This window comes from Dasypus novemcinctus, chromosome X, assembly GCF_030445035.2.
Source record: "Dasypus novemcinctus isolate mDasNov1 chromosome X, mDasNov1.1.hap2, whole genome shotgun sequence".
NCBI lineage: Eukaryota > Metazoa > Chordata > Mammalia > Cingulata > Dasypodidae > Dasypus > Dasypus novemcinctus.
Genome location: NC_080704.1, coordinates 36,521,731 through 36,536,187, shown reverse-complemented (window position 1 = coordinate 36,536,187; position 14,457 = coordinate 36,521,731). Strand labels below are relative to the sequence as shown.

The 14,457-nt window shown below is 36.0% G+C and overlaps 1 protein-coding gene across 3 annotated transcripts in view; it reads left to right on the top strand.

The window, feature by feature from the left end:
- The window catches only part of DMD (dystrophin), a 2,676,723-nt gene that overhangs the window by 1,419,144 nt on the left and 1,243,122 nt on the right, over positions 1-14,457 (top strand). For all 3 annotated transcript variants that reach the window (XM_058291720.2, XM_023592525.3, XM_058291721.2), the window contains one exon: positions 5,802-5,974. In XM_058291720.2, the coding sequence (XP_058147703.1) occupies positions 5,802-5,974 (173 nt within the window). The remainder of the gene's footprint in view (positions 1-5,801; positions 5,975-14,457) is intronic.

Genomic DNA, 14,457 nt, shown 5'->3' with positions numbered 1-14,457 from the left:
GTTACATTTGTTATAATTGATGAACACACAGTGAAGCATTGCTATTAACAATGGACTATAGTTTACATTATAGTTTACACTCTACCCTACAAAATTTTATCAGTTATGACAAAATGTATAATTGACTGTATCTGTCATTGCAATGTCATGCAGGACAATTCCAATGTCCAAAATGCCCCCATGTTGCACCTCTTGTTCCCTCTCCCCCCCCTCAAAACCTGTGGTGGCCACTGCCTTTATATCCTTAATAAAAGTTCTTCCATTGCAAAAAAAAAAACCTATAATAGAATAATAATGTCTACTTAGTCTTATTCTTCATTCCCTGATATTGAAGATTTGGGAATTGTGATGCCCACTCTGTTTCTAATTGAGTGGGATCTTAGATCACACAGGGTGGATAGATGGAACTATCTTGCTTGCAGTTGCATGCACTCTCTGTTCCTTGGGATGGGCATCGTCCGACATCATCTCCTTGTTAGTTGTCCTGGGTGAGTCTAATGAACCGAAGAGTAGGTGTTGCAACTCTGCTGAGATTCAGGTCTCTACCAACACAAATTCATTCTCTTTGGATTTTTATTTTCTATTTTATTTATCTCTATTTGAATCTTAGTTATTTTCTTCCTTCTGCTCACTATGGATTTAGTTTACTCTTCTTTTTCTAGTTATGCCAGTTGTGAGGTTAGGTCTCTTATTTGAAATCTTTCTTATTTTTTAACATAAGCATTTAGAGTTATAAATTTCTCTCTCAGCACTGACTTTGCTGCATCCCACAAGTTTTCATATGCTTTGTTTTCTTTTTCATTCGTCTCGATTTGTTTCCTTACTTCCTTACTTTAACCCTTTGGTTGTTTAAAAATAGTTTAAATTCCATATATTTTTAAAATTTCTATTTCTCCCTCTCATTGATTTCTAGTGCCATTCCATTGTGGTCAGTGAAGATACAATGTATGATTTCAATATTTTTTAATTTTTTGAAAATAGACTTTTTTGTGACCTAATATATTGTCTATCCTAGAGAATGACCCATGTGTACTCAAGAAGAATGTGCATTCTTCTGCTGTTGAGTGAAGTGTTCTACCTATGGCTTTTAAGTCTAATTGTTTTATACTATTGTTCAAATCTTCTATTTACATAAACATCTTCTCTCCACATGTTATTTCTATTATTGGAAATGGTGTAATGAAGTCTCCTATAATTAATGTAGAGCCATCTATTTCTTACTTCAAGTTTTCCAATATTTGCTTCATTTAATTTGGGTCTCTGCTATCAGGTGCATATGTATTTAATATTAGTATCTTCTTATTGAATTGACTCCCTTATCAGTATATAGTGACCTTCTTTGACCCTAATAACAGTTTTTGACTTAAGTCTTTTTTTGTCTCATATTAGTATAGCTACCCCAGCTCTCTTTTGGTTACTATTTGCTTGGGAGATTTTTTCCCATTCTTTCACTTTAAACCTATTTTTGTCTTTGAATTTAAGGTAACTGTCTTATAGACAGTATATAGTTAGATCATGCTTTTATATCCATTCTGCCAATTTTTGCCTTTTGACTGGAGAGTCATTTAAAGTAACTACTGCTAATGCATAACTTTCCTCTGCCATTTTACTATTTTCTCTTGTAATTTTTATGCCTTTTTTTGTTGCACAATTCTTCCATTTATGCCTACTTTCATATTATTTGATTTTTAGGTATTGTACCATTTTGAGTCCCTTCTCATTTTTTTCTGTATGCTTTTTTCATATATTATATTTGTGACTACCATGGAGCTAAATTTTAACATGCAAACTCTATAATAATCATATTGGATTTGTTGCCAACTTATCAATTGCATATAAACACACTGTTCCTATACCCCGTCATCCCCCACCTTCTTGTTGTACTTGTTGCAAATTATATCATTATGCATCATATGTCTAAAACCATCCATTTTTCATTAATTTAATGCATTTGCATTTTAGATTCTATAAGAAATAAAAAGTAGCATTACAAAAAAAAAAACAATACAATAGTACTGGCCTTTATAATTACACATATGTTACCTTACTGGAGATCTTTATTTATTTATGCTGCTTTTATCCACTGTCTCATATCCTCTCCTTTCAGTCTGAAGACCTCCCTTTGGCATTGCTTGTAGGGAAGGTCTAGAGATGATGAACTCCCTCAACTATTGTTTATCTCAAAATATCTTGGAATATCACTTTCTCCTTTTTGAAAGACATTCTTACTAGATACAAATTTTTTCATTGACAATTGTTTTCCTTCAGCCCTTTAAATATTGATTCCCACTGCCTTCATGCCTCCATGGTTTCTGATGTGAATTCAGCATTTAATTTTCTAGGGACTCCCTTGTACATAACACTGTGTTAGTCAGGCAAAGGGGTGCTGATGCAAAATACCAGAAATCTGTTGACTTCTATAAAGCATATTTTATTTGGGGTAGAAGCTTAAGTTAACAGGCCATAATGAATAAATTACTTCCTTCACCAAATCCTGTGACCATGTGTTGGAGTAAGATGGCTGCCAACATCTGCAAGGATTCCTTCCTGGGTTCCTCTCTTCCTGGGGATCGTTTCTCTCCAGGTTCAGCTGCTCTGCTCTCTACACAAGGCCAGCTATATACTATCAGGTGAATGGCTCATCTCTCTTCCCAGGGACTGTGCTGTGTCTAATGGAGGCTTCTCTCCTTCCTCATGTATCTGCTTCTCTATCTGTTTACTTCCCGGGCTCCAGGATCAAAAGTCCAACCTGCCTTCTCTGCAGTTTCTTGTAAGTCCCTGCCCCCATATCCTACCAACATGGCCCAATCAAAGCCTTAATCATTATTTAATCAAGTAAAAGTGAAATCTTGAATCCAATATAATCTAATATGCCCACAGGAAGAGACCAGTTTACAAACATAATCCAATAACTATTTTTGGAATTCATAAACAATATAAAACTGCTATAAACACCTTGCTTTTCTGTTGCAGCTTTCAGAACTCTTTCATTGTCCTTGGCATTTGACAGTTTGATTACCATGTGTGAGCATGGTTATCTTCGAGTTAATCCTTTTGGGGTTTATTGGGCCTCTTGAACATGCATATGGTTGTCTTTTGTTAAATTTGTGTCATTTTCTGCCATTGTTTCTCTGAATATTCCTTCTGCCTCTCTCTTCTTTTCCTTCCAGGAGCCCCATAATGCATATATTGATATGTTTGATGGTATCCCAGGTATCTTTTAGGCTGTTTTCACTTTTTATAATTCCTTTTTCTTTCTGGTCCTCAGTCTGACTTACTTTGATTGTCTTGTCTTCGAGTTAACTGATTCTTTCTTCTGTCAGCTCCAATCTACTGTTGAAACCCACCTGGGAATTTTTCATTTCAGTTATTGTGGTCTTCAACTCCAGTAGTTTTGTTTGGTTCCTTTTTAAAATTTCTATCCCTTTATTGAGATTCTTATATTGTTCATTCGTTGTTTTCCTGATAGCCTTCAGTTCTTTCTCTGTGTTTTCCTTTATCTTCTGAAGTATATTGATGATCATTTTTGGAAGTCCTTTTCTGGTATGTCCAAAGTCTGGTCTTTAATAATGGTTTTGAGATTTTTATCTTGTTTCTTTGTATAGGTTGTCATTTCTCATTTCTTTGTTTGTCTTATAATCATTTGATGTACACTGTACATTTTAATATTTTAAAGTGCTAACTCTGTGATTTTGCCCCTGAGCTCTCTGTTCTTTAAGCTTCTATCTGGCTCATGATATGACAGAGACTTCCTTGAGTGTCAGGAGCTAACAAATGCAAAAATGCCTCTCACACTCTTTGCAAATCAGCTCTGTATTGGATTTTAGACTTCCTGTCAAGACCTTCAGCCTGAGGTGAATGTGAAGTGTAGGATGATCCCTGTCTTTTCTGAGCCTGTATTGTCTAGTGTGCCTGTTCTTGTTCATGACCTTAGGAATTCCCCCATTTACAGGAATTCAAATTCCCCTCCACTCCCTATGGAACAGACTTTCTCCCTCTCTTGCATAATCTAATTTATGCCTTAATGTTTCTTACACTGTTTTAGCTGTTTATACCTGCAGAACAATTTCTGGGATTGTAAGCCCAAAACAAGCTACCTTGGCCAGTCTTTTAGGCTGCCAACCAATAATTGGTTTGGACACGTAGGCACAACAATATGTGCTTAGGGGTTACTCCTTCCACAACAGGGCCAGGTACCCACAACAGTAGCACAGGCTAGCTCCACACTACACTGGGAAGGGGATGGGGTAGAGCCAGCAAGGGTGTCATGAGCTTCTCCTACCATTTTTAAAGCTTCATTTTCTTATTTTCTTGATTCATCACTTCACCCAGTTATAGCAACCCTTTTACTCTTTTATGGAGTTTTGAGGAAGGTAGCTCTGCCATTTTTTCTTAGTGTTCAAAGATTCTGTGGGGTTGTCAAGTTGCTATCTTGGTCACCTGGAACAGCCAGACAGTTTTGAACTCTGGGGATACAAAAAGAGAGTAAGACTGATAACATTCCTAAACCCATAGTGTTTAGTCTAGTGTTAGGCACAGGCAGCTAGATAAATCATTTAATGTTAGGTGCTATGAAGAAAACTGAAGCAGAATAAAGAGTGGGATGAGAGTAGGAGAAAAGTAAGAAAGGAAGCAAGAGGACCATTTAGGTATCTATTGTAATAATCCAGCTGAAAGACAGTGGTAGCTTATATCAGAGTTGTAGCAAGGGAAGTATTAAGAAGTGGTCAGATTCTTAATATGTTCTGGAAGTTGTCCACCTGAGTAAATATTAACTGATATGTTATTTACTGAAAGGGAGAAAGCTAGCAGAGACAAAGTACTGAGAGGTGTAATTCAGAATTATGTTTGGGTTACGTTTAGTTTGAGGTGCTCGTGAGACATCCAAGTGTTACGAAAGTATTGAATTATGAGTATGCAATGCAAATAAAAAGTCAGGGATGTAGAAAAAAGTTTAGGAGTCATTGTTGCATAGAAAGTATTTAAAGTCATGGAATTGAATGGGAGGTAGTATAGACAGAGAGTGAAATGAGTTCCAAACCTGAGCCAATAGTGCTCCAATAGGAAGGTGTAAGTACAAGGAGAAGTGTCCATTGAAGGAGAATGCAAAGCAGTGTACAAGAAGGTGGAAGAAAAACCAGAAATGTTCAGTTCACAGAAGCCAAATGAAGAAAGAGGTTTAAGATGGGGAGAGTGATCAGCTATAGCAAGATAATGACTGTGAATTACCCATCGAATTTGACCATGTTGAAATCATTGGTAAACTTGACTAAGGCTGATGACTTTACAAAGTCAGTAATTAAGAATTACTGCAGGGTCAGATGCTGGACTTTATATATCCTGCCATAACCCACTGAATGTACTGGGGGAGAGTGCGAACCGTGGGTAAACTATTATCTGTGTAGTGCAGCAGTGTCCCAAAATGTGTTCACCGAGTGCGATGAGTGTGCCTCAATGATGAGGGAGGTTGTTGGTGTAGGAGAGGTGGGGGTGAGGGGGTGGGGAGTATAGAGGAACCTCTTATTTTTTTAGTGTAACTTTTTTTGTGATGTGTATATCTTCAAAAAAATACAATTTACAAAAATGATGTGGTGGGGCGTGGGGAGTGGGATATATGGGGACCTCTTAGGTTTTTCATTTTTTTAATGTTTTTTAATGTAACATTCCTTGTGATCTATTAACTTTAATTTTTATAAAAAGAATTGCAAGACTGTTCCTTCTGTAGGTTTTTAGGTTTCCTTTTTGTCTTTCCATAGACGGTGGATTCATTTCTGATTTGTATTGAAATTTCAATATTACAGAATATAAAGGACAGCCTGCAACAAATCTCAGGTCGGATTGATGTTATTCACCAAAAGAAGCCAGCAGTATTACAAAGTGCCACACCTGTGGAAAGGACAAAGCTACAGGAAGGTCTCGCACAGCTTGATTTCCAGTGGGATAAAGTTAATAAGATGTACAAAGACCGACAATGGTAGGTAACACATTGTACCTGATTTTAGGGAACTCTAGAATCCATTTCAATTACCTCCATGGGAAAAAAGAGGTAGGGAAGAAGAGAGAGAGAATCGCTATCATTGATAAAAGGTAAATGGAGTGAAACAAACAAAGACCAAGGGCCTGAAATTCTAAAAATTATTCTGTCATGAAATCAGCGTTATGATGGAGTACTATATGATCTTCTAAAGTTTCAGGTGATGTCAGAACAGATCTGGTAATTTAATTGGAGTAGTTCTTTATTCAAATTTGTATCCTATATGTTTATAACAGTTTGATACTCAGATTAATGTGTCTGAAATAAAATCCTAGCAACCAAATTTGATTTTCATGTACTGTTTCTATTCCAGAGGGTCATACTCTATGATTTTCATTTACATGTTTTTGTGCTATGGGGTATTTTTTATATTGATATAAAAATATTTTTTAGTGCTTACATAAATTAAAATAGTTAGCTTTTGACTTATATTTTTCTCATACATTCTTTAACCTTACATCAAAGAAGGTAGAGATTTCTCTTTTCTTTTACATTTTAGGTTAATAATGCCTAAATTGTTTTTCAATTAGTTTCAAAGTTTTATAAATATATCCAAGTATGGTGCTACCTTGACTTACTCCTAGAACTTATCACACAACAATCAATTTGTTTTTTTTTTTTTTTTTACTTTTTGCCTCCTGTGGAAGCTTCTTAAAGACAAGGGTGATGTTTTCTTTTGTGTGATATACTCAGGTCTAATATAATACTGCATCTTAAGTGGGTGGCTCAATGTGTCTGGACTCAAATATCCTTGCAGAAAGCTGAGAATATTTTTCCCCTGGATGGTCTATTAGGTTTATCTCAAATTACTTGAATACAGCTGGTCCCAGTGTATAAAAAAGCAAATCTTGATAAAGGAAAAGAAACTCAGCAAGCTTGTGTGTATATATACCGCAAAAGACAGGCTTAAACTTATTCTGCTACCATGGTGCATCTTATCTCAGTATATCCCACATTGAGTCATTATGAATCAGTTTCATCACTCACTTTTTGGGTGCTCATTCCATTGTTGGAATGTATTCTGTCTCATTGTCTTCTCCCAGACAGTACTTTCCCACAGTCATCCAGGCTACTCACACTTTCCCCTCAGATTGTGGGGTGTTTGTTGGGTAGCCAGTGATGACTGTGCTTCTATAGACACCTATCACACTTGCAGTAATGTAGAGATAAAACTTTCTGATTTTGCAGTCTTTCCCCCCACTTTCCTTATAAATCATCTTTGGCTATGAGTGTGGAGTTGTTCCCTTCTCACAGAGTTGTACAGCCATTTCCCTTTCAGTTCACCTTCAACCCTGGAGTTTAAAAGAAGCAGAATCACTAATGCTATTTCACAGAGAGGGTAGCTGAAATCTCTCCTCAAATCTGGTGTCTTTCCTGCTTCTGATAAAGGACAGAGTATCTCTAACCCCACTGCATTCTTATCCAGAGACTGGTAGAGCTTCCTAATTTTACACTAAATGATCTTGTCTAGGAATTGGTCAGGAGCTGTTAGATTTTCTGTGAAATTTCCTGTTTTGAGTAATTAATTATGAGCACAGTTTCAATACTATAACTTGGTTTGGAATCATGGTTCTGTTGCCAACTAGATTTGGGTCCCTGAGCAAGTTCCTTTCTTTTTATGCACCATGATTGCCTCATCTATAAAATGGGATAAGTATGGTGTAGACATCATATGTTTATTATGAGGATTAAATGATGCTAGGCATGTAGAGTGCTTAGCAGATACTTGATAAATGCTCAATTAAGGTTGACAATTTTGATGATGAAAATGATAGTCTTTTGGCTCTCATAGTCTTTGTGCCTGTTAATGCATTCTTTTTTTTTCCAAAATTTCCTGAGTACCACAGAAAGCTGAGTTAGACTACTTTCAGAAAATTCCTAGTCTGAGAGAGAAAATGAACTACAAGCCAGTAAAATAAGGGTTGATAGATACAGCATGTGCTATCGTGTGGAAGAAGATCCTTGGGGAATGGAAAAGGAGCATCTTAAAACATACTCAGAAATAAAGGCCTATGGACCTTTCAAGGTTCTGAGGTGCAACTAATAGAAAATGACTCTGACTACCATCAGCAGAAGTATATAATTTACTGAAAGGCTCTCTGGTACCTCCTGGAATCAGTGGGAAGACCTGAGAGCTAGGTTGAAAAAGTGGACAGGAAACATAAAGAAAGACCAGGCTTGACATCCAAAAACACATCTAGCATCAAGCCACAGGAAAAATGTGAATTATTAACTGCTATCATGGCCATGGTCCACTGGTACACCATTGCTACTTTCACTGCAGAAATGTGACCATACTTACTTTTTTGTGTGTCAGTCATTCTATAATTAGGATCTCCAGCAATAATATCTGATAAGGCAGGTACTGGATGCTTTTGTTTTTTTGTTTGGTGTTTTCCTGTAAAAGTTCAGATAATAAATATATTAGTCTTTGTGAGCCATATGGTCCCTGTCAAAATTATTCCAACTCTGCTGTTGTAGAGTGAAAGCAACTATACACAACACATAAATAAATGGGCATGGCTAAGTTGAAATAAAATTTTATAAAAACATATGGTGGGTTATATTTGGCTGGTGGGCAGTAAATTACCAACCCCTATTATAAGGCAAGCTTAGGTCACAGAACTAGTACTAACTGCCAGGGTTCAAGGACAATGAATAGCTGAAATTTGAGCTCCATTGAAGTGGAAGTTAAGGCTTTGTCTCCCTCAAATGGTAGAGTCTTGAAACCTTGGAGGAATTTAGAAGCTATTCATTCATAAACAACCAAATCTCCAACAGAGTTTTAATGTTGGTTTCGCAACAAAAATTTGATGTTTTTATAAATAATCCAATTTAAGATTAAATTAAAATGACTTTGGATCAGTAAGAACGGTTTTATAGGTGTTTTTCATATATGATCTGTATATGATAGTGTACTAAAAAGCTATTACCATCAAAGCAAACTAAAAAACTAACTCAGGGAAGCCATCGTGGCTTAGTGGTTGAGCATCGACTTCTCGCATACGGGTCCGAGTTTCATTCCCTGGCTCTTGGTACCTAAAAACTAAACAAACAAACAAAACCTCTTATGAGGGACAAAGACAATCATTACTTACTGAAAAAGAGGTCAATTCAACAAGAATATGTAAAAGTTATAAAAATGTACGTACCTAAAAGCAGAACCTGAAAATATATGAAGAAAATCCTGACAGATGTGAAGGGAGAAGTAGACAGTTCTACATAAATGGTAGGAAATTTTGATAAACCACTTTCAATATTGGATAGAACATCTAGACAGAATATCAATAAGGAATTACAAGACATGAGCCATATTAAACCAACTGGACTTAACATATACATAGAACACTTCACCAAACATCAATAGAATACAAGTTCTTCTTGAGTTCCATATATATCCTCCAATATAGACCATATTTTAGGCCACAAAACACGTTTCAATAAATTTTAAAAAATATTGAATTCATACACTGTAACTTTTCCAACCACAATGGAATGACGATAGAAATCAGTAAGAGAGGGATAAATGGAAAATTAAAAATATATATATGTGGAAAGTAAACACTGTATTCTTAAACAGCCAGTTGGTTAAAGAGGAAACCATAGAGGAAATAAGGAAATATCTTCAGGCGTATGAGAATGAAAAGAATCAAACCAAAACTTAGGAAATGCAGCAAAGCCAGTGCTGCGAGGGAACTTTATAACACTGAATCAGGGTTCTTATTAATAACAAGGGGTCCATGAGCTTGAATTTAAATTAAAAAAAAAAACATTATTCTTCTGTGGATGTCTTGGTGAGGGTGATATATTTATTAAATAATAGACAGTATAGTGTGGACTTAATAAGGGGTCCGTGGTTTTCACTTGACTGGCAGAGGGGTCCATGGGACAAAAAAGGTTAAGAACCCCTGCTCTAAATGCTTACATTAAAAAAAAAAAGAAAGATTTCAAATCAAAGACCTAACCTCAAAGCTGGAAGGCTAGAAAAAGAAGAGCAAACTAAACCAAAAGCAAACAGAGGGAAGGAAGTAACAAAGATTAGAGTGGAGATAAATTAAATACAGAAGAAAAAATAAGTAGTAGGAAGTGACTGTGTCTCATTCAATTGAGCTCCCATCTACCATATGGGAGGCTCTGGGTTCACGTCCTGGGGCCTCCTTGTGAAGGCAGGCTCACCCACATGCTGCGGAGAGCTGCCGGCCTGCAAGCACTGCAGAGTGCCGCCCAGCCTGCAAGCACTGTGAAGAGCCGACTCAGCAAGGTGACACAACAAAAAGGGAGACAAGCAAGAAAAAATGCAGAAGAATGCACAGCGAACGGACAAAGAGAGCAGACAGCAAGCAAGCTGCAAAGGGAGTGGGAGGGAAAAAAGGTTCTGTTAAAAAAAAACAATAGTGAGAGTGAACAAAACCAAAATTGGTTCTTTGGAAAGGTCGATAAAATTGACAAACCCTTAGCTGGACTGATGAATTTTGAAAAAAAGGAGAGAGGACACAAATGAAAAAAAAATCAGAAATGAAAAGGGGGACATTAATACCAACCCCACAGACATAACAAGTACTATCAGTGAATATTATGAACAACTATATGCCAACAAATTAGATAACCTAGATGAAATGGATATATTCCTAGAAACACACAAAATTACATACACTGACTCAATAAGAAATAGATACTCTCCACAAACCAGTAATGAGTTAAGAGATTGAATAAGTAGTCAAAAGTCGCCTAACAAAGAAAAGCCCAGGACCAGTTGGCTTCACAGGAAAATTTTACCAAACATTCCAAGAAGAATGAACAGCAATCTTGCTTAAAACTCTTTCCAAAAAAATTGGTAAGGAGGTATATTAATCAGCCAAAGGGGTACTGAAGCAAAATAACAGAAATTGGTTGGTTTTTATAAAGGGTATTTACTTGGGGTAGGAGCTTACAGATACCAGGCCATAAAGCATACTTCCCTTACCAAAGTCTGTTTCCACATTTTTTGAGCAAGATTCCTGCTGACGTCTGCCAGGGTTCAGGCTTCCTGGGTTCCTCTCTTCCCAGGCCTTGCTTCTCTTTCCTCTGTATGCTTACTTCCAGGGGCTCCAGCTTAAGACTTCAGCATCAAACTCCAACATCAAAACTTCAATGTTAAAAACCCTTTACCTCTGTCCTTTGTCATGCCTTTTATCTGTAAGTCCCCACCCACCAAGGGGAGGCATAAGAGATTTGCATGATTACTTAATCAAGTAAACCTGTGAATCCAATATAATCTCATACGCCCAGAGAAAAAGACAAGTTTACAAACATAATCCAATATTTTCTTTTTGGAATTCATCAATAATGTCAAACTGCTACAGGAGGGATCATTCTCTAATTCCTTTTGGGCCAACATTACCTTCATACCAAAGAAAGATAAAGATACCATAAGAAAAGAAAATCACAAACCAATATTTCTTACAAATATAGTGCAAAAACCCCAAGAAAATACTAGCAAATCGAATACAACAGCGTATTAATAGAATTATAGATCATGATCAAGTGTAATTTATCCCAGATGCACAAGGGTGGGCCAATATAAGAAAATCATTTATTGTAATACTCCACATTAACAGAATGAAGGAAAAATTGATGGTTGTGATGGGAGAACAACATTGTCAAAGTAATTAATAGCACATAATTATATATTTGAATATGTATAAAAGAAGAAATCTTAGGTTATATATGTTGCTAGAATAAGAATTTTTACATGTTACAAATCAGAATATCAAAAGTGGTCCCTTTCCCTGGATATTCTGGTTACTAACAAATAGTCAACACAGTAAAAATTAAACCTGTGAATCCCCATGAACTTTTGGATGGATATACATATATGTAAGACAAATATTTAAATTTATGGGATAATTAATATTACTGCTAAATTCCGTTTTTGTCTATTTCTTGGTGGGTACCAACAGATAGTCACTGCTCACAAAAGATACCAACAGGGAATAAATCCCTAAAGAAAGATCTAAGACCTACCTAATATTAGGGAAACTAAGTCCTTTCCTTCTTTAAAAATTTAAGGAGGACCTACTACGTGTCATATACTATGCTCCCTTATCTTCACATTCTTTCTCATATAATCTTTACTATCTCTTAAGCCATTTTGAGTCTTCCCTAGTTTCAGGTAATTACTTCCCAATTCTAAGAGGCTAGTTGAATTTGAACGAGGTAATAAAAATGAAAACAATCACTAGTCTACAAATTGCTGTATTGTCATAAGATGGCATCATTGTGTAACAAGGTTCTGGTCTGATTGCAAGAAAATATTCCTCCTTGGGGTTCCATTTAGTTCAATATTTTGAGGTGGTTCAACCATCCATATATGTAGGCAAATCCAAGAGGATTCTGAGCTTTAGATCTAATCAAAGGAAGGCCTAAGACCAAGAGTAGTGATTCCTATAATACTGAATTTCTAGAGCAGAAAAAAAATTCAAAAATATAATAATGGAAAGCAGTTTAAGGGTATTTGGAAAATCAAATTATAGTACCAATTATGTTCTGTAAAATAAGTGGAATTTTAACAAATAAAAAAATAGAATCTGACAAACAAGATTGCACAAAATAAGATAGATACAAAGAATACAAATTATATGAAACCATTTTTATAAAACTCAAAACCAGGCACATTGTGGATTAGAGGTTAAATGGCAGTGACTTTGGTGGGGAGTAAACCTTGGCTGGGGTAGTTATAGGTTTCTCGGGTTCTGGATAATGTTTTATTTCTTGATCTGGATGCTGGTTGCATTGTTTTTTTTTTAATTTAAGGAAGTATGTCAATCATACATAAACACATCTAAGCAACAAATGTATAGTAATAATTGTGAACTTACAAAACGAAAATACATAACATTATACTGGACTCCCATACCTCACCCTACCACCAATACCTTGCATTGCTGTAAAACATTTTTGACTAATGATTAAAGAGCATCCTCAAAATAATACTACTAACCAAATTATCTTACATTTGGTGTATTTTTCCCCAACCCAATCTATTACTATAATTATAATAATTATTATTTTTATATCGCTATACACAAACATACATAAACAATAAGTGTATAGTAAAAGTTGTGAACTTACAAAGCAAACACGCATAACATCATGCAGGGTTCCCATACATCAACCCACCAATAACACCTTGCATTGTTGTGAGACATTTCTTACAAAGTTACAAAGTATGAAAGAATATCATCAAAATCTTACTACTAACTATAATCCTTATCTTACATTTGGTGTATTTTACCCCCAACCTACCCTATTATTATTTTGAAAATATATTTTTATGACAGAAGATGTAAACTTACAAAACAATATCACACATGTGCAGAATTACCATACAACACCCATTCATCAACACACTACCATCTGGTGGAACATTTGTTACAGATTATGAGACAATATCATCTAACTATTACCAGGTCCATAGTGTACATTTGGCACACTTTTTCCATACTCACCCATTATCAACACAGTACATCTTTGGCACTGATGCATGTCTATTACAGTATTGCTCTTAATCACAGTCCATAGGTCACTCCAGTTGTATTTTTTCCCATGCTTCTCCATATTCCCACCACCTTGCAATAGTGATGTACATCTGCTCACAAAGGACACTCTTACATCTGTACCATCAACCACAATCTCATCCGCCTCTGGATTTACTGTGTTATTCAGTCCCTAGATTATTCTTTAGCTTTCTTTTTTTTTTTAGCAAAATTTTTATTACCTTTTTTAAAGATACATAGATCACACAAAATGTTACATGAAAAAATGTAAGAGTTTCCCATATACCCCACTCCTCACCCCACTCCCACTCCCACTCCTCTCACATCAACAACCTCTTTCATCAGTGCGGCACATTCATTGCATTTGGTGAATACATTTTGGAGCACTGCTGCACCACATGGATTATAGTTTACAATGCAGTTTACAACCTCCCCCAGTCCATTCAGTGGGTTATGGCAGGATATATAACGCCCAGCATCTGTTCCTGCGATATCATTCAGGACAACTCCAAGTCCCGAAAATGTCCCCATATCACACCTCTTCTTCCCTCTCCCTGCCCTCAGCAACTTCCATGGTCATTGCCTCCACATCAATGATACAATTTCTTCCATTGCTAGAGCCACAATAATTGTATAGTAGAATACCAGTAAATCCACTCTAAACCATATTTTATTCCTCCATCCTGTGAACCCTGGGATGACGGTATCTACTCCTCTTCTAAATTGAAAGGGGTCTTTCGCTTTCATTCAATTGACATTTACATCCTTAGACTACCCTTTCCAGCCACATTCCCATATATAAACCATTTGTTACTACTATAATGTGTTACCATCAACTCTATATATTTCCACACTTTTGAAGTAAAGTTAATTAAAAATACATACGTT